The sequence below is a fragment of the Aythya marila genome (assembly GCF_965140915.1).
Source record: "Aythya marila genome assembly, chromosome: 2".
NCBI lineage: Eukaryota > Metazoa > Chordata > Aves > Anseriformes > Anatidae > Aythya > Aythya marila.
Window position 1 is genome coordinate 15327202 of NC_139043.1, and position 23397 is coordinate 15350598.

Genomic DNA, 23397 nt, shown 5'->3' on the forward strand with positions numbered 1-23397 from the left:
AAATGGGAACTGTATATCACAGGAAAGGCAGGAAGTAACAAAAGAAGTTGAAATTCTTGATTAAAAGTATAATTGTACCAGCTTGTGCAAGAGAATAATGACTTTAAAATGTCAGCCTTTGTGCCTGTTCATAATGATAAAGCTATTAAACCGTATGTACTATTCTTAATTCCATTTCTCATGGCAAGTCATTTAGGATCTGCATCTATTCTGTCCACTAAAATCTGAAGTATTTCTTAAGCAGTATATTCAAACAGTAGATTAAAAGCAGTGCTAGCTAGAGCAATGCCAGCCAGGGCTGCTGCACAGTGGTTTAGAACGTCAGAAATTCTGTTGTAAGCCCCTATTTTTAGGGATTTAAATATGAGCTATAAAATTCAATCCCAAGATGAAAGTCCGCCAAAGAGTGAATATATAAACCTAAATTCTTAAAAGAAAAAGATGTCATTTTTGTATTTTAGAAGTTTTATGTGTAAAAAAGAAGACCTTAAAATACTTTCTGCAGATCTGTAACTGAAAAATGGGTCTATTTCAGAAAGCAATGCAATAAGGAATGAACTCTTAAAGCAATCAATGGCTTCTTTATTTCAGAACATAAGTTGTAACTAACAAGTTACCCTGCTTTAAAGCTGCTGCACAGTTGAATTTGGTCCATCTCTGTGTAGCTATTGGAAGAAAATAAAATAAATAAATAAATAAAAATAGGGAAAAAATAGCATTTACTTTCAATGGTAATTAAATGCTAACTTCTTCATCAGGAAGATAGGTCCTGGAAGAAAAACTAAGAGCTCAATTTTGCGACCACAATACTTAGCAAAATAGTCACTTTTAGTGTCAGTAAAATTGCCTTCAAAGATAGGAAGACAAATGTTGTGCTGGTGTCCCTCAGAGTGCTTTTGCCTTTCCCAGCATTTCTGTCAGAGCGTCAGGGCTTCTGATCCCCAGCCGTGGGTTGTGGTGCATCCAGACTGAGGCTGGTAATAGCATGTTTTGTAATTATAGGCACATGCCAACAGAAAAGCTATAGAATAAAGCACCATTACCAGATGGTTGAACGTTTCGGGAGTTGGGGAAAGATGTTAGCAAAGAATTCTGCAGCAGCTTCCTCAAGCCTTACCCAGCAGGTGATATTTATGGACTGTTTACAAGATTTTCGCATATGGCATGCTAAAGTTTGTAACTTTTATACTCTGCCATCCAGTTTATTTATTTCACAAAAATCCCACTCCAAAGGTCAGCTATGTTCGGTCTGTCTCAACAACTCCAGGCCTAGGGAAAAATACTGAATGTAATCTCAGCATGGTGTACTTAAACAAATGTGCTTTTAAACATGGTAGAGATGCGTCTTTTTGTGTCTTGTTCTCATACATCTTAGGCCCTGTGTCTCTTGGCTCTAGCCATCATTTAAATGAGAGCACTGCTTAGCACCTCTTTCACATTCAAATGATATATTTGTGTTCTTTTGTGTAGAAATGTCTGTATATTTTCAACACTGTTCAGTTCATGTGAAAGTAGACAGGAACAAACCAAAGAGACAAAGATTATGTCAAAAAGGGTGAATAATACTGAAGTGATCATGATGCATCTATTCTTCTTTTCAAATCCTCAGAGGAAACCTTCCTTTCCTTTTCTAGCTTGCAAGTGGCATGAGGAAGCTCATTTCAGACTCTTCCAGCCTGCAACTCTTCTCTTAGTGCTGGGTTTCCATCCCTGAGCCTCCTCTGTTGCATTCAGTTCAGGAATGGAGGCCAGACTCAGATTTAGTGACTGTCCTCTTCACCTGGCAGCAAAACAGGATGGCTTCTCTTTCTCTGTCCACCTCTTACCCACATACTTTAATAAATCCCCTGCTAAGTGATGAACTGCAAGTGAAATTCAAGTAATGAACATGCCACCACTCTGGTCTGCTGAGTTCATTTTTGAGGGTGCAAAACGTGCTTGCACACAGCCACAGATCAGCTTTTCAACTTGCATCCCAAACATAGCTGTAGCTGTGAGCTATTAGTATCTCAGAGTTGTATTTACTGTAGAAGACCAGTGAAAAATTTCAACAATTGCTTGAACAGTTGATATCACAAAAAAGTTGATTCACAAAAGCAGCATGATTACAGGGCAACCATTATATATACAAAGTCTGATTTGTGATATATGTATATAATCAATTGCAAATTATGTGCCTTTCAAACATCTGCTGGGGTTTATTGTGAGTCTATTAGAGGATATCTAATATCCAGTAAGAAATGATGTGTAAGAAATCCATCACCTCTGCTTTGGCAGGAGGGGTTTGCAATTCAAACAAGATGCTCTGTCTTTGTTATAAAGAGCCTCTGCATTGGAGGATCTGAGACTTTCTGATGACCCAAACAGGTAGTTTGCAAGTCAAAATTACAAAATCATTATTTTCATCGGCTGCTAATATCCCAAGGGCTGTTCCTTTTAGGAATACGCTCTGAGAACATAGATTCCCTTTCCTCTTAGGAGTCTGATGTACAAATCTTGGAAGCAGGATGTGTACAATGCATAGGGAGGTTTGTGATTTCTGGTTTTAAGCAAGTTTTGTCAAACCACCTCAATTTACAAATTCCATGTTCTTCACTGGAGCAAGAACACTTGAAACCGTATTTCAGCTGCAAGACGTAAAGGCAGTTATTAAATAAACCTTGTGCTACATGTTTCTAGGTGTACTGAGGAGGACTTGCCTTGGGCAAGGCCTCTGAGTATTAAATTGTGTCCACTTAAATTGATAGAGCCCTGTCAGTTTTCTGCTCTGGTGGAGCTGTAGCAGCCATACAGGACACCACATGACTCCTTCTGTTACCAGTATCCATGGAGTTTCATAAAATGTTCCAGAGAGGAGAAGGGTGTGATGTCTGAATGCAGATTTTTGGGCCTCCATTTCAGGCCAAGTTCCTGCCTGGTCCTCCATGCAGGAGCGCCGCTGTTCATCTCCCTTGTTTCTCCCAGGTTAAGCTGCATGGCAGACTGGTCTGGCTGTGGTTTTCCCTTTTTTTTTTCTCAGCCTAGAGTAAGTTCCATCATCTCTGTGAGAATTTAACTTATGCTGAGACCGTGGGATTGGGACTGTGGCTTACCCTGTTACACCTAATTAGCCCTGGGAATTCATCTCCACCATACAGAGGGAAGGCCAAGAATATAGGTAGCTTTAAGAAAGAAAATTAAGGATTTGCAAGGAAGATGTAGAATATCCACAATTACATTTCATATGATACAAAATAATTAAGGGATATAAGCCATAATGGTTCGTAGCACAATCCAAGTTCTAACAGATGGGGATACGATGAAATTTCCCCACGGGAAAGAGATTTTGTAATTGTAGAGGTGGGTGTATTCCTTTTACTTCTGTATTTATTTTAGCTGTGCATTTATGTTTGTATAAACATTAAGGAAAAACATCAATCTATAACCTCTGGGTATTTTTAACATTTCTTTAAAATACAGAAGCAATTGCTGCATACTTGTTAAAGAATAAAAGGGGAAAAAAAAATTAAAACCCTCATTTTTCCCCACCCACACGTTTCTCTTCACTTCATAGATCCCAGCCCTCAGATTGCCCCTCCCTCTACAAAAGCCTGGGAAAAGATTCACAGGCACATGTGAAAAATGATAGTTTCACATGGCTGCAGTAGGTTCACATCCTTATTATGTAAATGAGTGGTTTTGGTTTGGGCGTCTCTTTTGTGGTTTTTGTGCAGATGGTTAAATACTTAAACACAGTGGGCCAAAGTGTTCCTACTGGAATTTCACTGGCTGTGGCTAAGCTACACCAGGAATTGAAACAGGCAATGGAACCCAAATCTACTTTTGCTCATAATGAAATAGCCAAATGGATAATGGGGTTGCAGCACAGTAGCAGGGAGGAAAAAAGCAACCACGGACAGATTTCCCTTTGTCTGTTCAGTAATTAATGAAGTACCTGGTGCATAATAGATCTGAGGAACCTCGCCTTGCTGCTGTGATCTGCACTTCCTCCAGACAGGTAAGCGCAGAGCTGTGTGTGCTGGAGACTGAGTAATTAGCCCAAGCAAGTTGTAAAATCTTTAAGAAGCAAGTGGTGTCTGCTTTCGTTTGCACAGGATGCCAAGAGATGTATTTAAAGTGTGAGAGTCAAAGGTCAGTTTGACATCACGTACTCTGAGCAAGATTCCTGTTTCATGTTAGAAATACTGACTGAGAGCTGTGAAGCTATTGTGCTTGATAAGGAACAGGATTAATCTGCAGCAAGGAAAATTTAGGTTCAATATTATGAAAAATGTTGTAACTGCGAGATCACTTAAGCAAAGTAGCAGGCTGTCAAGGGAGACAGCCGAGGCTAGAAGTGACACTTTTCCATCAGAGATGGCTTGCAGAATAATTAATAACTATTTCTCTTTGAATGGGGAGGGGTGCAGGGCTCCGCTAGAGGTCCCTGCCAGAGCAAACGAGCCCGCCAATGGAGCAGGCAGGCTGGGGCTGAATGCCTCGCACAGATAAAACGCAGATCCCTGAAAGGAGTCTTCCAGACTCTTCTCAGCTTGTGTTACATATTCTAAATGTAAATTGAATGCAAATACTTTGAGCTGCTTGCTACAAAGCAGCCTACAGTCTCCTGCGCCACATCTGACCCGCTAGAAATTTAAGGGGACATAATAATGGTTCGTATAATTCTTTCAGAACTAATTGGGTTACGACAGGGAAAAAGGCTGACCCAGTCTCTATGATTTCTTGTGCCTGTTTCATATTTATGTCCATTATTTCTTGTTTCAGTTACAGTATTTCTAAGTTTTTCACCAGTCCCTTCCACTTTCAGAGTTAATGAATGTGTTAACATTGCATTCAGTGACAAAATGCATAGGCTGGATGTGAGGCTGAAGTTCTAAATATTCTGCTAAGGTTTTTATCTTCAGATTGTTCAGGCTTATCCGCTTGCACTAAACTGGTGATAACAGCGTATCTTTCTTTCTGTCTTTGCTCTGGAAAGATAAAATTTGTCATTTCCTAGCATTATATCCAAGTGCAGAAAATTGCAAAACAAATGCATTACCTCTGAATTATTTGGGGGGGACAGTGTGTGTTAAATTCAATTTCAAAATCAAATTACAGGAGGTTAAATCTCAGTCCCTAATTTGTGCCAACAAAATTGGCAAATCATCTTAACAAAGGGCCAAAGAATTATTGCCTTGATAATAACAGCAAATTTGAACTTGGCAGTTTTATAGATTGGCCTGTGTCTAAAAAGCCCATGGCTTTCAGAAGCTTTAGTAAAGGTTGTTCTCCACCGTCGCCAATGGAGCGGTGCTTCACAAAAGCAAATATTCATTTTTCCCACTAACAGGGGGGTTGGCAAAGTAAAGGGGGGCATATGCAACACAAAAAATAATCCATGGCTTTCCATCCACTGCGCCCTAGAAAGCCACAACCCAGGGAACTAGAAGAAAGAGATCAAGAGGCTTTAAAAATGTCAGGTGACAGGATCTTATTTAAATTATTAGGTGAGATACATTCTTGCTTTTAACTATAGCAAAACATATCACGTAGCCTGTTTACCTCTCTCCCTTTTATGCTGTTTTTGACAGGCTGGTGCAAATTGCATGTAGAAATTGTATTTCTGCTTTCCAGCATCACTTTGGATAATGTTTGAAAACATGTTTTTTGTAAAACGGTGTAATATTCAAAGTTATTTGAATCATATAGAAGCTGGAGGATTTGTAACAGATTCTTTACCAGTACTGACAGAGATACAAACTTAGGTTAGACTTAGGGAGTATAGGCACTTGAGGAATATAGGAAGGCTTGTCTGTAATTTTGTCAAGTGATTCAACTTCAAGAATTATGCATTTCTAATTCACATGCATGTCTTAAAAGTTTTTTTTGTTTTTTTTTTTTTTGTTTGTTTGTTTGTTTGTTTGTTTTTTGGGGGGGGGGTGAGTTTGCAACAACTGGAATCACTAAGTCCATATAAGAAGAGATTTTTTGTAGTTGTCATTTATGTTGGCTTATTTGCAGCAAGTTAGATGCTGGCCCAACTTGATGTCATACTGAGAACAGTAAAACCTTTCTCCGCAGCTCTGTGTCCAGGCTCTATGCTGCTAAATCCTTTTTCACACGAGTAGGCTTGCTGACATAAACAAAACCAGGGTGGTACAGTCTAACTCTTAAAGTATTTAGTGAACATATCAGTTCTTGAAACTATTGTTATCGCAGGTTTTGTAAGGTAAAACATGTGGCATGGGTAAGAGACTGGCTGAGTATTAAACTTCTCTGGTTTGCTGAGTAATTTATGTTTCTACATCATGTGAGTAGTGGATAGTACAGATTTAATAAAGCACCAGTCGGCTGAGACTGATGTGTTTAAAATGAAAGAAATGGAAATAGAAGGTCATAAATTTACACATGATTGATGATCACACTTAAAAACAGTTTTCTTCATACCTTCTAATTAGGGGTTTGCATGTCTACATGTCTGTGTATGAAGAGTGGGCTGAAATGAGTGCAAAGACCTCTGCACCATTCTGTCTTCCTTACTTATGCTATTGCCCCAGGGATTCTTCCATAGAATAACACAAATATTATGGAATAAGGAAAACAGGATGGGCTATTTTTAGGATTCATAAGAAACCATTGTCACTTACCTTATAGTAACTCTCTGTTTTTCTTCATGCAAGGGTTGTTGGTTTAAGGCATGGGCAGTGGACTGCAAAGCTGAAGTGAGTGGGACTTGCATCCTGAGGGATTAAAAGCATTAAAATCTGTGTTGGAGAAGAGCAAGCTTAAGCTGTGGGAGTAAAGGGCACCAGTCATACTGGGTGACAGGCACTTCACAGACAGCATGACTTGCTGTAGGGAAGTGTTTTGCTAATGGTGCCTGCTTCCTCTCCTGATGCCCCAGGTAGCTAAGGCAGCTCCTGCATGGCAAACAGAGAGAGTCCTTACAACGTGACAGGCTCACGGCAAGGCTGGCAGGGAATACTGTTAACCTCACAAGCCCTGATGTGACTGAAGAGCCTCGGGATCTGTATGGGAGACAAGTCTCAAAATTAACAGCCTCATTAATCAAATCACAATGTTTTGACAACTTCATGGTGTGTATGCAATCTATCTTATATACAATTTGGCTAAGGCTTTAATGAAACAAGATGGTTTTTGCTATAACTTTATGTGGTAAAGCTCCATCCCACAGTACAATTACTGGGTTGTATGCTGATTATCAAAGGGTGAAAAAGCTTAATCAGCTGAGCTTTGAAAATAAAATGCTGCCAGGAATTTGAAGGAGGTACCGCATCTCCTTGTTTCCTATTTGTGTTGTTTTGTTTTGTTTTGTTTTGTTTTGTTTTGTTTTCTGCCTGATGCATAGCCACCCTCATCACTTGCTTAGAAATTCTGGGGAAGAGTGTCCAACCTCTCACACCTGGGCTCAGGCACGGGACATAGCCCTTCTCACAGAAGAAATCCTTTGAATTCATTCACCAATTTGTTTAGTCAAGAGCGAAACATGGAAAACCTGCTGGGTCCCCTTACCATGGCACACCAGTGCTTGTCCCTCAGCTCACCAGGTCTCCATAGAAGCACAAGGTAATTCAGGGCAATCCTGGATCCCTCAGATGTCAGACAATCATTTTCTGCTTAAAAACAAACTCTCCCCAGATCCTTTGTTCTTCAGGTTTGTCGTAAGTACCTCTTCTAAGGAGCTTAGGAGTCACAGTAGCCTCCTCCCGAACCTAGAGATTTATGCAGAACATTTATTAATGCTTTGGGATTTTAATTGTGTAAATGTCTGCACACCTATACAAGACTATATCCACAAGTATTTCTGGGTTATAAAGAAACGTAATTACTTGTTATAATGTGCTTATGAGAATAGGGTATGATGTAGTGGCAGGAGTTGCACAATGCCGTATTTCATTATGCACATTTTGAAGTGGAGACTCACAAAAATACATAGCATTACAAGTCCCTTTGTCCTTCTTGCTCAGTGTCCATTTGCAAAAGTAAAAATGTAAATCAAAGCTAGAAAGGATGAACAGCAAGAAAGTAGCTCTTTCAACTACATTTAACTATCTACAAAAGACCTATTAAATCACTGAGTTAATGATAGTGTCACTGTCATAGCCATTTCATTTCATCTGATGCCTTCAAATGCTTTCAGGGAAATATCACTGATTTTCCAGACTAGAAAACTGAGGCACAGGGAAGTTAGCTGACACCTGGCTTCACTGAATAACAATGCCATGGGAACAGAGGCTGTGCTTTCAGCCTTCCAGTCCATTTCTCTGTGCACTTTCTGCAGTCATCTCCCATCTCCCTGAATGACCCAAGCCCCATCACATTGAGGGCCAGAGTCTGGCAGCTGGTTGACTCCCAGCTTCCAGCCTGCCACATGTTGGATGTCTGTGTCCACACTGCATTTGAAGACATGACTACAGTATCTGTAATGGTGCAAAAACTTTATCCAGTTAGTGGCAAAGCTGTAGTGGCATAGGTTTTATTGTCCCCAGTGGGAACATCCAGCACTGAACAGAGCCTATGACATTATTAGTACCTCAACCAGTTAAATAAAAATAGCTCAGACATGTGTCCCTGTGCTGTAATCACATCTCCAAATGCAAGAATAGCAAATTTTGGTAGAAGTTATCACTGCTCTGAGCAGCAGCATTAATGAGAAATACTGTGATTTTCCCAGAGCATAATTCTGCACAGAAACCTTACTCAGATTCTTTCCAGCTCATATATCTTTTCATTGCTGGCACACGAGGCTCTTCCATGATCCTTATTCTTATGGGAAAAAGAGACAATCCTTCATGAATTCCTCTCTTATCCCACTGCTAGCTCTGATTTTGGTGAATTCCCATGTGGAATTTTCACAGGGGAAGGGCCAAAGGTTTGAAATATTTCTCAAAGTCATCTGCCTTGTGTGATTCCTAAACCAGACATGTGGCAATCATGCAAGGGGGGGAGGACACTTCATGGTATCTGTTTTAGGAGAAATGTGTTGTAAAAGAGAAAAAGATGAAATATGGGATATTATATGCCAAGGACGTGAAAATCCAATTCTTTGGAGCTGTTTCAGGAATCTGTTTGCCTCAACATGTGTTGTTACTGTTAGTCGGGCAGAGTTTTGCCTCAGTAATATTCTGCTAGTCTTTTAACATCCCTTTGTTCAGAGAGAGAAAGGAGGACTGGTTTACAGTGCCCGTGAGACCCAGCTCAGGTTAAAGCTAATGAAGAATGCATACATTTAATTTGTTAAAGGGGTTTTCTGCCTGTTTCAGGAAAGAGGGGGGGGATTATTACCATTTCACCCCCTAATAAAAAACAGGATCCTGTATCTTGGAAATGTTTACAACATAACAAAATGAGGTTATGTTACGCTGTAAAATTTTAAAGGGGGCTGTGCACTGACACCTAGGCTCAAGGGGTGGGCAGGGACTTTGCTGCCAAAAGGAGTCCTGAGCTCCTTCTGTGCAAGCCAGAAATCTCCATGAGCCAGCTCAGGGGACTCGATGCAAGGAAAGGGATGGGGTATTATCTCATTTCCTTCCCAGACTTCCTACTACTGTTTTGGACAATTTAAACCTTTAAGAATGCATAAGGCAAACAAACCTTGTTCTCCCCAGTGTGTGAAAACCTGTCTTTTGCATTATTAAGCTGCAAAGGAAGGCATGGCTTATCTTGCTCATATTCTCCGCACATACGAGAGGATCTGGCCCAAACGTGTTTCACGGCTTGTCTGTCTGGGTTAGCGTGCTGCTTGCTATGAGTGAAGGAGAGGAAAGAATCAATGCTTAATACCACAGAGCCTTACAGAGATTGCTCTTGTATGCTTATCACTACCAAATAGACAAACAAAAATAAATGCATTAATAGATACCTGACTGGAAGTGTAAATGAAACAAAAGCTATCGAATCAGGATTTTATCCATTTAATTGCAGAATAGGTGTTTTCATCAGCCTTGTAATGGTTTATTGCCTTTCAAAGCTTGTTTATTGTAATTGATTAATGAAAACTTAGAGCACCACTCTCTTATGGGTTAGAAGGGGAATGAAGTTGCAATACCATCTATGTTTGTAATTCACTGTGTTACTGCAGGCTCCCTTGATATTTGAGATAATGCATTATTATAGCTCCATGTCACACTGTCCATCTCCCGGAGCAGAAAGCAAGGACAGAAGTCTGTCCCATGAAACACAGAAAGCAAATCTACACCATTATCCCATGCTTGCTTGGGCCTGGTAACAACCATTTCCAAAAGACTATGCTGTTGTCTGGATCACATCTGTAGAAACAGCCAGGACAAGGATGAGAGAGAATGGTTCCAGGAAAACATTACTGTAGACCTGAAAAACAGCAATTCCTATGTGAGTGCATTAGTTCTGACTTAGGTTTTGTGCATAGTGTCTATATATCTATATATTATAGAGATAATATATATTATAATATACATATTACATAAAATGACTGAGTATAGGTCCAAATGCTCAGAAGATTTAAAAGACTGTATCTCACAAAGTTGCACTGATGAGAGAGGAAAAGGAACTGGAAAGACAAACTCCATCCCATCTAATGAATACTTCCTTGACATATGTGCAGCTCCCGCTGGGGATTTGAGCTGGCGCATTTATGCAGTATGGTCCCAATTATTGAAGCCCACGAGCTCTGTATGTGTTTGGGTTGTGTGTATGTTCGTTACCCTACTTGTTTTCTCGAGTAAGCATTTAGTACTAGCAGAAAACTATGCAAAAATCCTTAGCAGACACTTGTGAATTCTGGCAGGTTTTCAATTCAGTTTTAAAACAGTGTAGGTCAATGCACCTCTGATGCAACTCAACTAAACCCTGTAAATTTGCACCAGGGATGACGCTGATCTGCTGTGCACATTTTCCTTCCTGAAAGTCATTATCACATGCCTCTCTTTCTAAGGAAGACATTTTTATGAGAGGTGGATCACTGGGGTGGGTTTCTTTTGCATGGCTGATTTGCCCCATGCTTCAGCCGTAACAATGCGGTTTCACTAGGCGCTGGGTCATACGGCTGACCTCAGCTAACTAGCTGTTCCTGTTTGTAGGCTACTGGGAATGTTTATAGGCCACTGTTTTCCTCCATTCTAAACACATAGTTGTTTCTCAAGATCCATATAAATCATAAGGTCACAAAACTCATAAAAACTGTGACATTCTCTGTGATACAGGATACAAATGAATTAACTTCAGGCTTAGCAGCTTTAAACAACTATGATATATTTCATCATAATATAAATGTATTCTTTGAAGATATATATACTTTTTAGTTCAATGATACACACATTAAAATGGTAACAAAATTTCTCAGTGGGACCAACTTTTATATACTGATGTTCCAAATTGGTGCAGTTCAACTGAGCTCTTGTAACAAAACAAGAAAAAAAAAAAAAAAAAAAAAAAAAAAAAGTACTAGGTACTAGAACTGTACTAAACTGAGCTTAATAGAAATACTGTTTTGTTTGCAATGAATGTTAAGTATCCATGTACTTTATAAGAAAATGATGCTGAGGATGCTATTGAATTTCTTAATGTAGACTTCAAGACCAGAACCTTATGGGGAGGTTTGAACTAACGTGCTGGATTGACAAACCCATGTGTGCAAAAACCAACTACACCTATAAGGAAGCACATTCAGTTACCAATACCAGTTCTATTCATAATGTCTGTACTGAAGCTAGACAACATATTAGTAGAAAGTAACTGGTAGCCATTACTATAGTTTAATTTGCAGAAGTTTCCATTCTGCTTCCCTGTTGTCATTTGGCTTACTTGTTTTGAAATGCCTGTCTTCTAGGCTGAAAGTTTCCCAGGCTGCTCATCTGCACGATAATGAACTTTGGAAAGAGAGAGCTAAAATGATTCAGGTCTTTTTTAGTTCAAGGAATAATGTAAAAACTCATGCAGAGGGAAGCACACATACGTGCATACACATGTTCCCATTGCAAAACAGAAGAACCGTGGGACTTTTTCAGGCAGGTCTTCAGACCAGTTACTGAGACCAGAAGGCTGAAATTTGAAAGCAGCCTCCATGAGTAAATGTTCTTTGCACTGCTCTTGCGAAATATCATCTAGATTTCCCAAAGCCATGGCTTCTTTAAAGTTGCCGGCTGCACATATTACTCATGCTGCTTAAGGGCTGTTTGTTAAAGTGGCAATGTACACAACCAGATGATTTTGTGCTGAGATAACAGCCCGCCAGGAAGCATGCAGACATTGTAAGTGGGTTGATCTCTGAACTACAAATGCTTCTTATTCAGCTTTGTGTGCCTCCCGTGCCAGAGAGTGCTTCTAGATGCTATGGTCAGACACTTTGTCTTTCCATGTTTGTATTATATGAGAGAAGTAAGGAGAGAGGGTTTTCATCTCTAAGTGTTACAACAAACTGCCAAAGGTCTTCTCAGCATTATGACAATATTTAGCTAGTAATTCCCCACATTTCACACACCCTAGGAATTAATTTTCAAGCCAGAGAAGCTTTGAAAATTTTGATCTTCTTTTTTAAATTCAAATATATTTTTTTTCTTTGACAATAACTTAAGAGCCCATGTTCCCCACCAAAAACAAACAAACAGAAAAGAGATCTAATTAAACACTGACAGGTCAAAAAAGTCAGCAATGTATGCTCTTCAATAACTCTAGTTCTTTGTAAGTATGCCTTACACTCTAGTTGTGTGACTATATACAGGTTTTAGATGCAGTTTCAGCAAAAATCAATGTATTCATTTACATGTGTCACACTTCCAGGCAACCAGGACCAAAAGAAATCATTTATATCAATACCAACTGTGTACACGAAGACACTAATCCAACAGTGGATTTTTCATTTTGGCCAATGGCCTGCCCAAAGGGAAAGTGATGCAGAAAACAGAACAAAGAGAAAAACATTAAGAAATATTGAGTTCTGAGTGCCTAACACTGCATCCTTAATGCTCTCTTAATACAGTTCCTAACTGAAAATAAATGAATAAATACCCATCATTTTACTGCATTTACAGAGCTTCAGGACATGGTTGCCATGGAAAAAAATTGCCATAACTTGTGTCCTAATGCTGATATGTATGTCTGCAATTTCCTTTCTCCTTTAGCCTCTTTTAGTTTCATTAATTACGGGTGTTGCTCAGAGAGGTTGTAGACAGCCCACAAGGGAAAAATATTTGAGAGTTTCAAAAGCGTGAAACTTATTTTATGTTCTGAACTTTCACAGTTTCTGTGTAAAGCTAACATCTACCTAATACTTTTGAAAGTCAAGTTCCTTAGGTTATGATTAATATACCACATAGATCCCAATAGGATAATTACAAATTAATCAGCAGTTCAAAACTCCCAAATGGAGTACTATAAGGTTGCCATCCCTTTAAAGCATTCCTTTTCTACTTTCATAGAAAGAAAAATAATCACAGAAGAGTCTGATCTTGGTTTGATTCAGTTCAGTCCCTTTCTCTGTTCTTCAGGCATTTGAGGAACCAAACCTGAAGCTTCAATAACTTAGCAATTAACCAGGCTTTTTAGTGAATTCAGCAGTACATGCTAACAGCGCTAATCCAACCACAAACCATTAAACTAGTTAGGCACATGAAAACAATATTTAATGGATATAGAGGCATACAGATGGAGTTTGGCTCCCTGCAACAGTGTGTGTGTATATAAGCACAAGTCTCTGTAAGTAATTTAGTCTAGCTCTCCTACAGAAATCACACAAATGTATTTGATTTTTAATTGTGTGAGACTTTGCAGCCCCTTCTTCCAGTTGTACGGTTTAAGAAAACTTCCAAGTTTTGAGCCTCTGTTAAGAAGCTTTACTTGACACCCACAGAAGCCACTAGGAATCTTTCCATTATTTCAGAAGGAGCTAGACTGACGTTATTTAAAACACGGTATCTAGCTATCTAGGCTTTGTTCCTTGCTGTTTGCAAAATTTCTAGAATGGCACTCCTCTCTCTTCTGTCTCCACATATGTAAAATGAGAATGACAACTTTACCTCAGAGGAATGTTGCAAAGCTTCACGTATAAACAGATTGGCATACTTGGGTGAAGTTGCTCAACTAACGAGAAGTGTTCTGATGGATGGGCATCTCTTGGGAGGTCATAAAAACAAAAACAAAGCTGTGTAATTGAGTTTGGGGAAATTATTTTTGGGGCTTTCATAAGCCAAGTCTTATGCAAGATGATTGATTGTGCCTCCTTTTTTGTCTCTCTTATCACCTATAATATCCTTCCAAATCTAACCATGTTGACTTAGTGGCTTTATACAAAACTAAACCACGGCATAACCCTCATACCTGAAATGTACGAAGGAGCACAAAACTAAAATATAGCCAGTGATAAAAACAATTACTTAAAAAAAGAAATGGACTTTGTTTCAGTTTCTTAAGCCCTTAGCTGGCTCAACATAGATAAAGTAGCTATGAAAGAACCAGTAAAAATTAGCCTGCATTTTATTTTGTGAAGAACACTGGGAAGTTGGCAAGAGGTAAAATTTTGCAGTGAAACAGGGAGGTGAACAAGTTGTAAATGACTCTAATATATTCCAGATGGCATATTTTACTTGGGAACTGAGTTTAGAGTAATTAGAGGCATGTGAATTTCCTATAAATACTAAACTTCACCAGTTTGACAGTAGAAAGCTCCATCGTCTCTGAAGCCTTTCAACTCCTAAGTGTTTCTTTTTCCCCACTTAAAGTGGAAGTCATGGATTTGTAAATTTGTCTTATTTGACAGACAGAAACCTTTTTCTGTGAAAATATAACATTTTTCTATGCCAGAAAGTTATGAACTAAAGTTCCTCACTGAAGAGGTTTAAAATTGAATGTTTCTTCCCAGAAGAGGTTTTCGTTTTTATATACTAGGATCATTATATTATAATTTATTACAGTGTGTGACAAGCAATGAAATCAGTGGAGTTTGCCCTAACTTCAAGATCAGATCTTTTCATTGGTAAAATGATTTTTGCAGATAGATATGCTGAAGACCTTAGCAGATGAATTTTGCTCTTACTTCCCCTAGGACTCTACAAAACTGAAATGGTAAAACCTGGACCACAGCCTCCAATTCTGCATGACATTGTTACATTCATTCCTGGACTGAATCCTGGTGTTCATATTTCTGTTGAAGAATTTTCCAGGTTTTATTTGGTGTAAATAGAATAGAACTAAATAAATATAAGGAAAAATATTCTGTCACCACTTCCACCCTCTTTAGCCATATATCAGTGTAAACTGGCTTAGATCCATGGACATAAAGGGGCTAATCTCATTTGCAGCAGCCAAAGATCTCTCTGCTGTTCTCAGTGGAGCAGTATAGATAAAAGTACAGATATAATCTTGCTTATTTAGTTCAGATCTTCAGTTCTGCCAGTCCCAGGTATTCAAAACACATGAGCCAAACAACCAGAAGCGTGTGATAAGATGAAGGATAATCAGATTCTAAAATAGTAGTGATTATTTTTATTACTTCTGGGTTTTCAACTTTTATTGGTTAAGGTATGTTGTATATCAGATTCCCCTGCTCTGCAGAGAATTAAAAGCTTGATTTTAACATAAAAGGTCAAATCTCAAAGCATTAGATGATTCCAGAAACCAGTGTAATAACAAAACCATTGCTAGCATTAGTTGTAATCAAACTGTTACGGTGGGTAACTGTAGATCTTCATTGATGTCTTTGTTACATCTTTTCTCTTTTTCTCTACAGCATTGTCTTGCACTAAAATATAACCTCACCAGTTCATTCTTAATGGGGACCCACTGTCAGTTAATGGCATTAGTAAATTACTGAACAGTGGCCAAATCCCAATGGCCTTATTCCCAGAAATCTCTTAGGTTGACAGGAGCTCAGCATGAGTAACTTCAGTGAGTTTTGGCCCTGGATGAAGACCATGAAAGCAGCAGCTTAGAGAAGACCAACTGAAACAAAAGCCTCCCAGACTGACAAGGATTTCAGTAAATTACAAATCATTAACTGATTACAAATTGCTAATTTAAATATCCAGCACTTCAGAGAACTGTGTGATTCAGATGATATACTGTTTCCCTCAGGGTGCTCTATCCATGCTGCGAATCCTGCAAAGCCAAAACCAGCTTAAAAGATTCCTGCCATGGGCACTCACTCCCACCTCCCCTGTTTGCACAGAGTGTGCATGGCCTGGCTGGTGCTAATTCAACTGTGTGTGTGTTCCCACTCCGAGAAATGATCTCCTGGGGTTCCAAATGGATTTAAGAAAGAAAGCAAGAAAAACAGAATGGTCATTTCACTCATTCTGCCAAAGACATGTCCACATCAACAGCTGACTTGGCAGGATGGAGGAAGATTTCTGATGAGAAGTCTTCTTGCAATGGGAGATACCACCTCTGGGTGGAAACCACCATTGAGGGTCCCAGCCACCAGCAAAGGCTGATGTGTCTCCTCAGGAGGGGGCTGCCTTTTCAGCCCCCCCTCAGAGGGGTCACCTCACCAGGGTTGGGGACAGGAGCTCTGGAAAGCAGTCGGGCTGTGCAAGAGCTCTGACGTAGAGCAACCTGATGGACGCTGAGGTTCCCGGCAGAAAAACAGCCTCTTTGGGGCTGTGCCTATTTTTTTATTTTATTTTATTTTTAACAGCATGTGCTTCTTTTTCTTGTCGCTAATAAACCGGGATTAAGGTTGGTATCCCTTGAGTGCCTGCCATTCTTAAACTCTTAGCTCTGGGATACAGATTGCCTTGTGCCACAAGCACTGCAGTAAATCCCACACCGCTAACCTTCAGTCACTAATGGGGCACAAATTCACAGAGCGGAACCACTCGAAACTTGTTATTTAACTTTCTTCTTCCAGTGCCTTCTGTTCAGCTACGATGGAGAATTGTGAGGGGAAAAAAAAAAAAAAAAAAAAAAAAAAAAAAAAAAAAAAAAAAAAAAAAAAAGAGTTTATTATAGAATAAAGGCAAAAGAAAGATATATTCTGGGAAACAGATTCTCATAACCAAGGATAGTCTGTCCAGCATGGATAATTTGAATCAGGGAGAGATTTAACAGCTTGGTGAAAGGGGAAACAGAGAAAGAAAGAAACAGAGAGGTGGAAGATCTTTTAATTCTAACAGGTGAATAACCAAAATATTCATAACCGCCCTATAGGTGAATATTACAGTAGGCTGAAGAAAAATATGGCATATTGAGATGTAAATTATAGCTCTATACGCTTCACTGATTGTTTCATAGCATAAGCTTAGATTTCAGCTGAGTTCCACATAGGTCTTAGGAAGGAATATTTTTTTTAGGCAAAAGGCATAAGCTCTTGCCACCCTAATATTAGGAAAATGTGCAGAAGCATGTAGCTTGGCAGAGTGGCTGGCTGCAGCACTGGCAGGGCTTTCCCATGCTCTCACTTCCCTTCACGTTGTGCTGTGGTGCATTTCAGTGGTCGCCAGCACGTTCACAACTGAAAACAGACATGAGCACTGTTATCACCTACTAGAAACTGGAAATGAAAAATCCCCCAAAATCTGTATTCTGCAGCTGTTTATGTTTTTTTCATTGCCCATTGCTCATTTTTATAGGTATGCATTGGCCTTTTCCTTGAACCTATAACTTACACTTTCAAAAGACAAAAAAAAGAAAAAAAAAAAAAAAAAGCATGCTTTTTGCAATTCCTTCAAGAATTTGCAGAGGAATTCTAGATTCCCTCATCACTCCAATGGGAATATTTCCCAGCCATTGTGTTGCTGAACCATAAAATTAGGACTGCCTAGTGAGAGCATGCCCAGGCACTGGCTGGGAGGAGTGGTGCTGCACAAGATCCCTACCCTGAGCTTCAGCAGGCTTGCCTCGAGAGACCACCCCGCACAAAACTGAGAGTTTTATTACAGTGCTAACTGAAAGTGAACACAAATGGGATATCCGGAGAGACCCAGGCAAGCAAAAGGGAAAGCTTTTTGTATGCTGGCATAGCGGCTCCAGGAGCAAACCCACTGACAAACCACTGGCATGGGCACGCCTTTCCTATTTTCACACATGAACTCACGTGCTAGTCTTTCACCTGAAACTCAGAGCAATGGTTAGCACTGTGTTTATATTTACATCTCCATGCCATAAACCCTAAAGGACTATAACATTACAAGAAATATTTGCCACACCATTGGCAGCAGTAACTGAGCGAAGAATTGCCAAGTGGGAAATCCGAATTTGCAAACTCAGTACTCTGGGCTGCATGCCAAGGCTGTCTGGGCGCTGCGGAGGTGACACGTTCAGGCTCCTCACAGGGAAACCAATGTGCCAACTGCATCCCTGGCACAGCATCTTCTCCTGACATACTTATGGAGAAGAACTGCGACCAAGTCCAGAGGGAGATGCAAGCTGCTTTCTGAGCTTCCTTGGCAGCAACTCCACTTTTGAGTTGTGACTGTACTTTCCCCTATTTACAAGAACAGTTGTTTGTGATACACTACGATCTCTGGTAGGATTTTGAAAAGTGCAAAAATGACAGTAGGACTTCGGTTTCCAAGGATAAACTAGTAAAATCCAAAGTTAATTTCCCTAGTAAAAAAAATAACAAAATTACTCAGTTATTGCAGCCCAGATTTCAGATGTTGCTGCCAGTGTGGGAGAATCCAAACCCATTTGTTGGTTGCCAGGTGAAAGCCATGATCCCTTAAACATGAAGGTTGTAGGGCCGATCTCTAGAGCTTCCCTTTTTCAAATCTTACTTCATACCTGTTGTCTCACATCTAACCTTTTCTGTCTGTCAGTAATTTTTCAGAGCAATAGAAAAAAAAAATCAAAAATATCTTTCAATCTCTGCAGGCCGGCATGACCTATAACTTGCAAAATCCATTAGAAGACAGTGTTTTTGTAACCAAATTGTTTCATTTACAACTGCACAGCAGCCAGAAAGAGCACTGTAAATTACAGTTCTGTTGCTATAAGGGACAAAGAAAAGGTGTGGGCAGGCTATTGCTATAGAGGAGGAAACCTTGGAGAGCAATAGAATTTAATTTCAATGTGTTTTGCCTAATATTATTTCATATAATAGCAAAGCTGGTACTTACTCATCGATGACTTGTTTTTAGTGTTATATGAAAGCTTTAGGAAGACTGTAGAAGATTTTTTATTCTTAAGGTGTAGCAGAAGAAAGATGTTGAATTCAAATCTTTCTTTTTTCTTTTCTTTATACAAATAGTAAAAACATGTAAAATTGGATTAACATTTACAGATAAAATTGTTCTTAATTTGTAAAAATTCAGCAGTAGAGTTATCAATATTAATTTGAAAAATCAAGTACTTTTGAGGCTTGAGCCCTGAATGTCACCTGGGTAACTGATGAAGTAATGCTGTCAGAGAAGAGCAAAGAATGTCACTCAAAATCAGAAAGGGACTGAGATATCTGAACCCCATTAATGTCAGATGATGCAAAGCTCACAAATAACTTTAAGCACCTACTCTTGAGCTAGAACAAAATTCTCTGCATCACAGTGTTTGGAATGCTTTGAGTGGTTACTCTTTAATAAGCAGTTAAGGATATGGAGAAAGGTTGTCTAGTTCAAAAGTCTTAACACTTATTATTCCATAAGGTCTGAAAACCAGCAGCCTGCGACCCTGAGTGCATCCAATAGGTATTCCAGGGAACTTAGAGCTGGTATTCTTAAGTATATTTCTATTGGGAAAATAAAATAAAATAAAATAAAATAAAATAAAATAAAATAAAATAAAATAAAATAAAATAAAATAAAATAAAATAAAATAAAATAAAATAATTTTTAAAAGGAACTCTTTCTGATGTCTTTTAATAATTCCTTTCACAACTTTCAGATACTCCTATCCATCATAATGAATTTGTAGCAAGAACAGAGGTTTAATTTAAAAAATGCAAGTTACTTGAAGGGTTTTAAATTTTCTCATAAATGAACATTTCCTCTTTGTATTTCCACCAATTTGAAATGGGACAGTGAAGCTAACTAGCTGAGCAATTGCTACTAGAAAAATCAAATACATAGGGGGAAATGCAGTTAACACAATATTTCACATATGTTAATGCTTACAGTTCCATCAGTGTCAGCTTTATTTTCTACTTGATATACACCAAAGCTGGCACACAGTTTTAACTGATGAGGTAATGTCATTTTTAATTTAAGGAGCCTTAAGCCGGCCACTTTAACTAGTGATATCATCTTTGCAGTTGTCTCATGGGACTTTATGTAAACATAAGTAATGTGCCCTGGATGGTTTGGAACAGGGTTGTTAGAAATGACATTGGTCATCACAAAGACATTCTTTTCCTTTGATCTCTTTAAAAATGTCAGACACGCTTTATTTTACTGTCATTTTTAGCTCTTCCTTGTATATTAATATGTTCAGAACATTTCGGTGAACCTAATAGTAGAATAAAGGTCTAAACACATTAATGGCTACATTTTAGTGTCAGTTGTAGTAGGCTAATGAAAAGTAAATGAGATTGTCTGGCTAACAGCAACCTGTTAAGTAAAACGGCAGCATGCCTGAGATGCAAAGAATTACAGGCAGAGATACAATCCAAGAGACCAGAGCAGAACCTAGGCTCCAAATGCCACCGCATTTTAGGAAAAGATTAAACCAATTCTTCAGACTGTGTCTGCCCCTCCTTCCCACCTAGGGTTGAGTGAAATCATCTGCTAATAAAACTTAAAACCCGACTTGTCTCCACACATGCAGCTCATGCCTCTCCGTGACCATGATGCTCATTTGTATTCTCCGGGTTGGCTCAGTGCACCAAGCTGCCGAGCTCTCCCCAGCCCACTGAAATCCAATTTGTGAGACCCAGCCTCATGTATTGGCATTTCTGGTCACTCAGCTGAGGAACCCTAACATGACTGGTGCTCCCAGGCCTATCATTATTGCATATTATTGCTTTTTTTTATGAAGTCCTTGAGAATCTAGCAAGTAACCGAGGAGGATTTAGCCCAGCCTGTTCAGTAATCATATGCTGAACAAGCATGAACAGTGTAGCGTGCTTGATTCAAATACCTAAGAAAAGGTGATTTGTAATGAGACAAGTTTTGTCTGAGAAAACTGAAGTGTTGTGATTGGTGTGTGGATTTTGAGATTCAAAATTATTTGTCCAAATAATGGGGAAAATAACAGATTTTTCTATCACTGATCTGCAACGTGGAGGAGTTTTGAAGAAAAACTAATGTTTAGGGATTTATTTATTATTCTGTGGACATATGTTTGGAGGACAGCATATGGAAATCAAAGTATTGTTCATAAAGAGCTCCAGCCAAAAAGACATTTTTGAATTCATAACAGAACTTCACAGTTTGAAAAGAATGCTATGCATTATGTATTGATAACAACACTACACAGACAAAGAAACACAATTTAATAATACAGAATTGTGCTCATGAGATTTCCTTTTTTTTTTCTTGTTAATTGGTTACTTTAGCTGACATTGTCTGCAAGCATAATGGACACCATTCTTCCTAATAGTTCCATGTTGCCAGATGATGTCTACAGACATAATGTAGTCCATTTTAATTATTTCATTTTGCTTACATCTTTCAGCATAATGCATTTTCCAAGCAAGCTAGCATTTTTCTTGATTATCTATGTTGTGTTATGGTTTCTAAATTAATTAGGTCTCCTTCTTTCCTGGAAGTTAAAAGTTTCTTCCTTCCATTTATCTACCAGGTATGATTATGTTGAAGTGATTGATGGAGATAATGCTGAAGGACGCTTATGGGGAAAGTACTGTGGAAAAATTGCTCCCCCTCCTTTAGTGTCTTCAGGACCATATCTTTTCATTAAATTTGTTTCCGACTATGAAACACATGGAGCAGGATTTTCTATCCGTTACGAAGTTTTCAAAAGAGGTGAGAAACAATTTATTGTTATATAGCTGATCACTTTGTGATTTTTGCTTTCATCAAAAAGTTCACCATACTTTTTAGGAATGGCGGGAATATGGTAAAATGCTTGAAAGAGAGAATTATACTACCCTTGTCATTGCAATGTGGGGCATGTATTCAATGGGTGTAAATTGTTATGAATCCAATGGGTCAGCTGCATTTGAGGATTGACTCCTTTGGGTGTAATCTGATAGTCTTCATCAGCTGTTTGTTTGGATCTTCAGATCTTCTTAAAACCATAAGCTTTTTTTTTATTTTTTTATTTTTATTTTATTGTGATAATAATTGCTGTATGATTTACAATGTTACTGCCTTAACAGCACTGTAACCTTCTGAGTCCCTGTCTTATTCTGGTTAGTGCTTTGCTCTGCATTCCCAATAGGCAGCTGTGAGCTCAGAAAGGACCAGTGTACACATGGGCAGCAGATGATGTTACTGTTCCTTTCACAAATCATGTTTGGGAGTTAAAGGAGTGGGGAAGGTCACACAGTTCAGAAATTAGTCCTACTGGATGCTTGTGCAGGGAGCACAGATAGTGGTACAGGCAAAAAAAGCCCAGAGAAACAGTCCAGGGTTAACCAGACCAATAGATAGTCTTTCTTTAATAATTCTCTGAATCAATACTAAAAGGACCTTGAGATAATTTTTTTGGCATATGCTTTCCCTACAGTTGGATGGAGATAAATAATTCATATATCCCATTCCTGAAGAATATAGGACCACAACCAGATAGTATACAAAAAGACAAGAAGCTTAAGACAAGGCAAAACCAACCAAGCAACCAAAAATATTGACTTCAACATCAATGATACAAGTCATATTTACAAAAGCAGATAAAAACTCCAAATTTCCAATGCAAACGACTCCCAGACAGTGTTACGTTTTCAGAATGAGTTCAAGTCCCTTTTATGCACCTAAATCAGAGCTGGATTTTCAGTTGTGTTGAGCACACGCACTTGGCGGTAGCCGTATTGTTAGTGAGGAGAATCTCAGTAGTGAGGTCTCTCTTCAGTTGCACACTAGTGCTGCTCTGCACAGTGCTAATTGGGGCCACAGACCTCTTGTTCACTATCTTCCTTGTCTGTAAATCCACTCTTGGCTCCCAGAAATTCTTTTGGTGACCTTCAGGGTCAAATTTTTTGAAAGAACTCAGCATCCAAATGACACCAAGCTTTCCTGAAAAATATCTCTATTTTGGTGTCTTTAGGAAGCTAAACTCTTGAAACTGTGTCCTGAAGTTTCTCAGGGCTTATATATATATAGTACCATCTTTCATAAAGACCAAGGCTGAAACATGAGAACAAGTGAAAGAATGGCCCGTGAAACAATCTATTTTAGTAACTGAGTGTTTTCAAGAAGAAAAGCTTTTATTTACTTTCTAATAGTGTAGTGGCAAGTCAGAACTCTGACAGGAATGTTGTGCTTATTTCCTTGTGTGGTCATTTACATTTCTCAGTGATACACATTAAGCACGTTAAGTTGGCATTATGAATGTGATTTTACACACACAGAAGTCAGGAAACTCAAAATTATG

At 38.8% G+C, this 23397-nt stretch overlaps 1 protein-coding gene across 7 annotated transcripts in view; it reads left to right on the forward strand.

The window, feature by feature from the left end:
- NRP1 (neuropilin 1) overlaps positions 1–23397 on the forward strand; it is a 112448-nt gene that overhangs the window by 24274 nt on the left and 64777 nt on the right. For 6 of the 7 annotated variants that reach the window (XM_082753697.1, XM_082753701.1, XM_082753700.1 and 3 more), the window contains one exon: positions 21646–21827. In XM_082753697.1, the coding sequence (XP_082609823.1) occupies positions 21646–21827 (182 nt within the window). Of the gene's footprint in view, positions 1–3808; positions 3998–21645; positions 21828–23397 lie in introns of those variants that run through there. The other variant, XM_082753703.1, reaches the window with a different exon arrangement.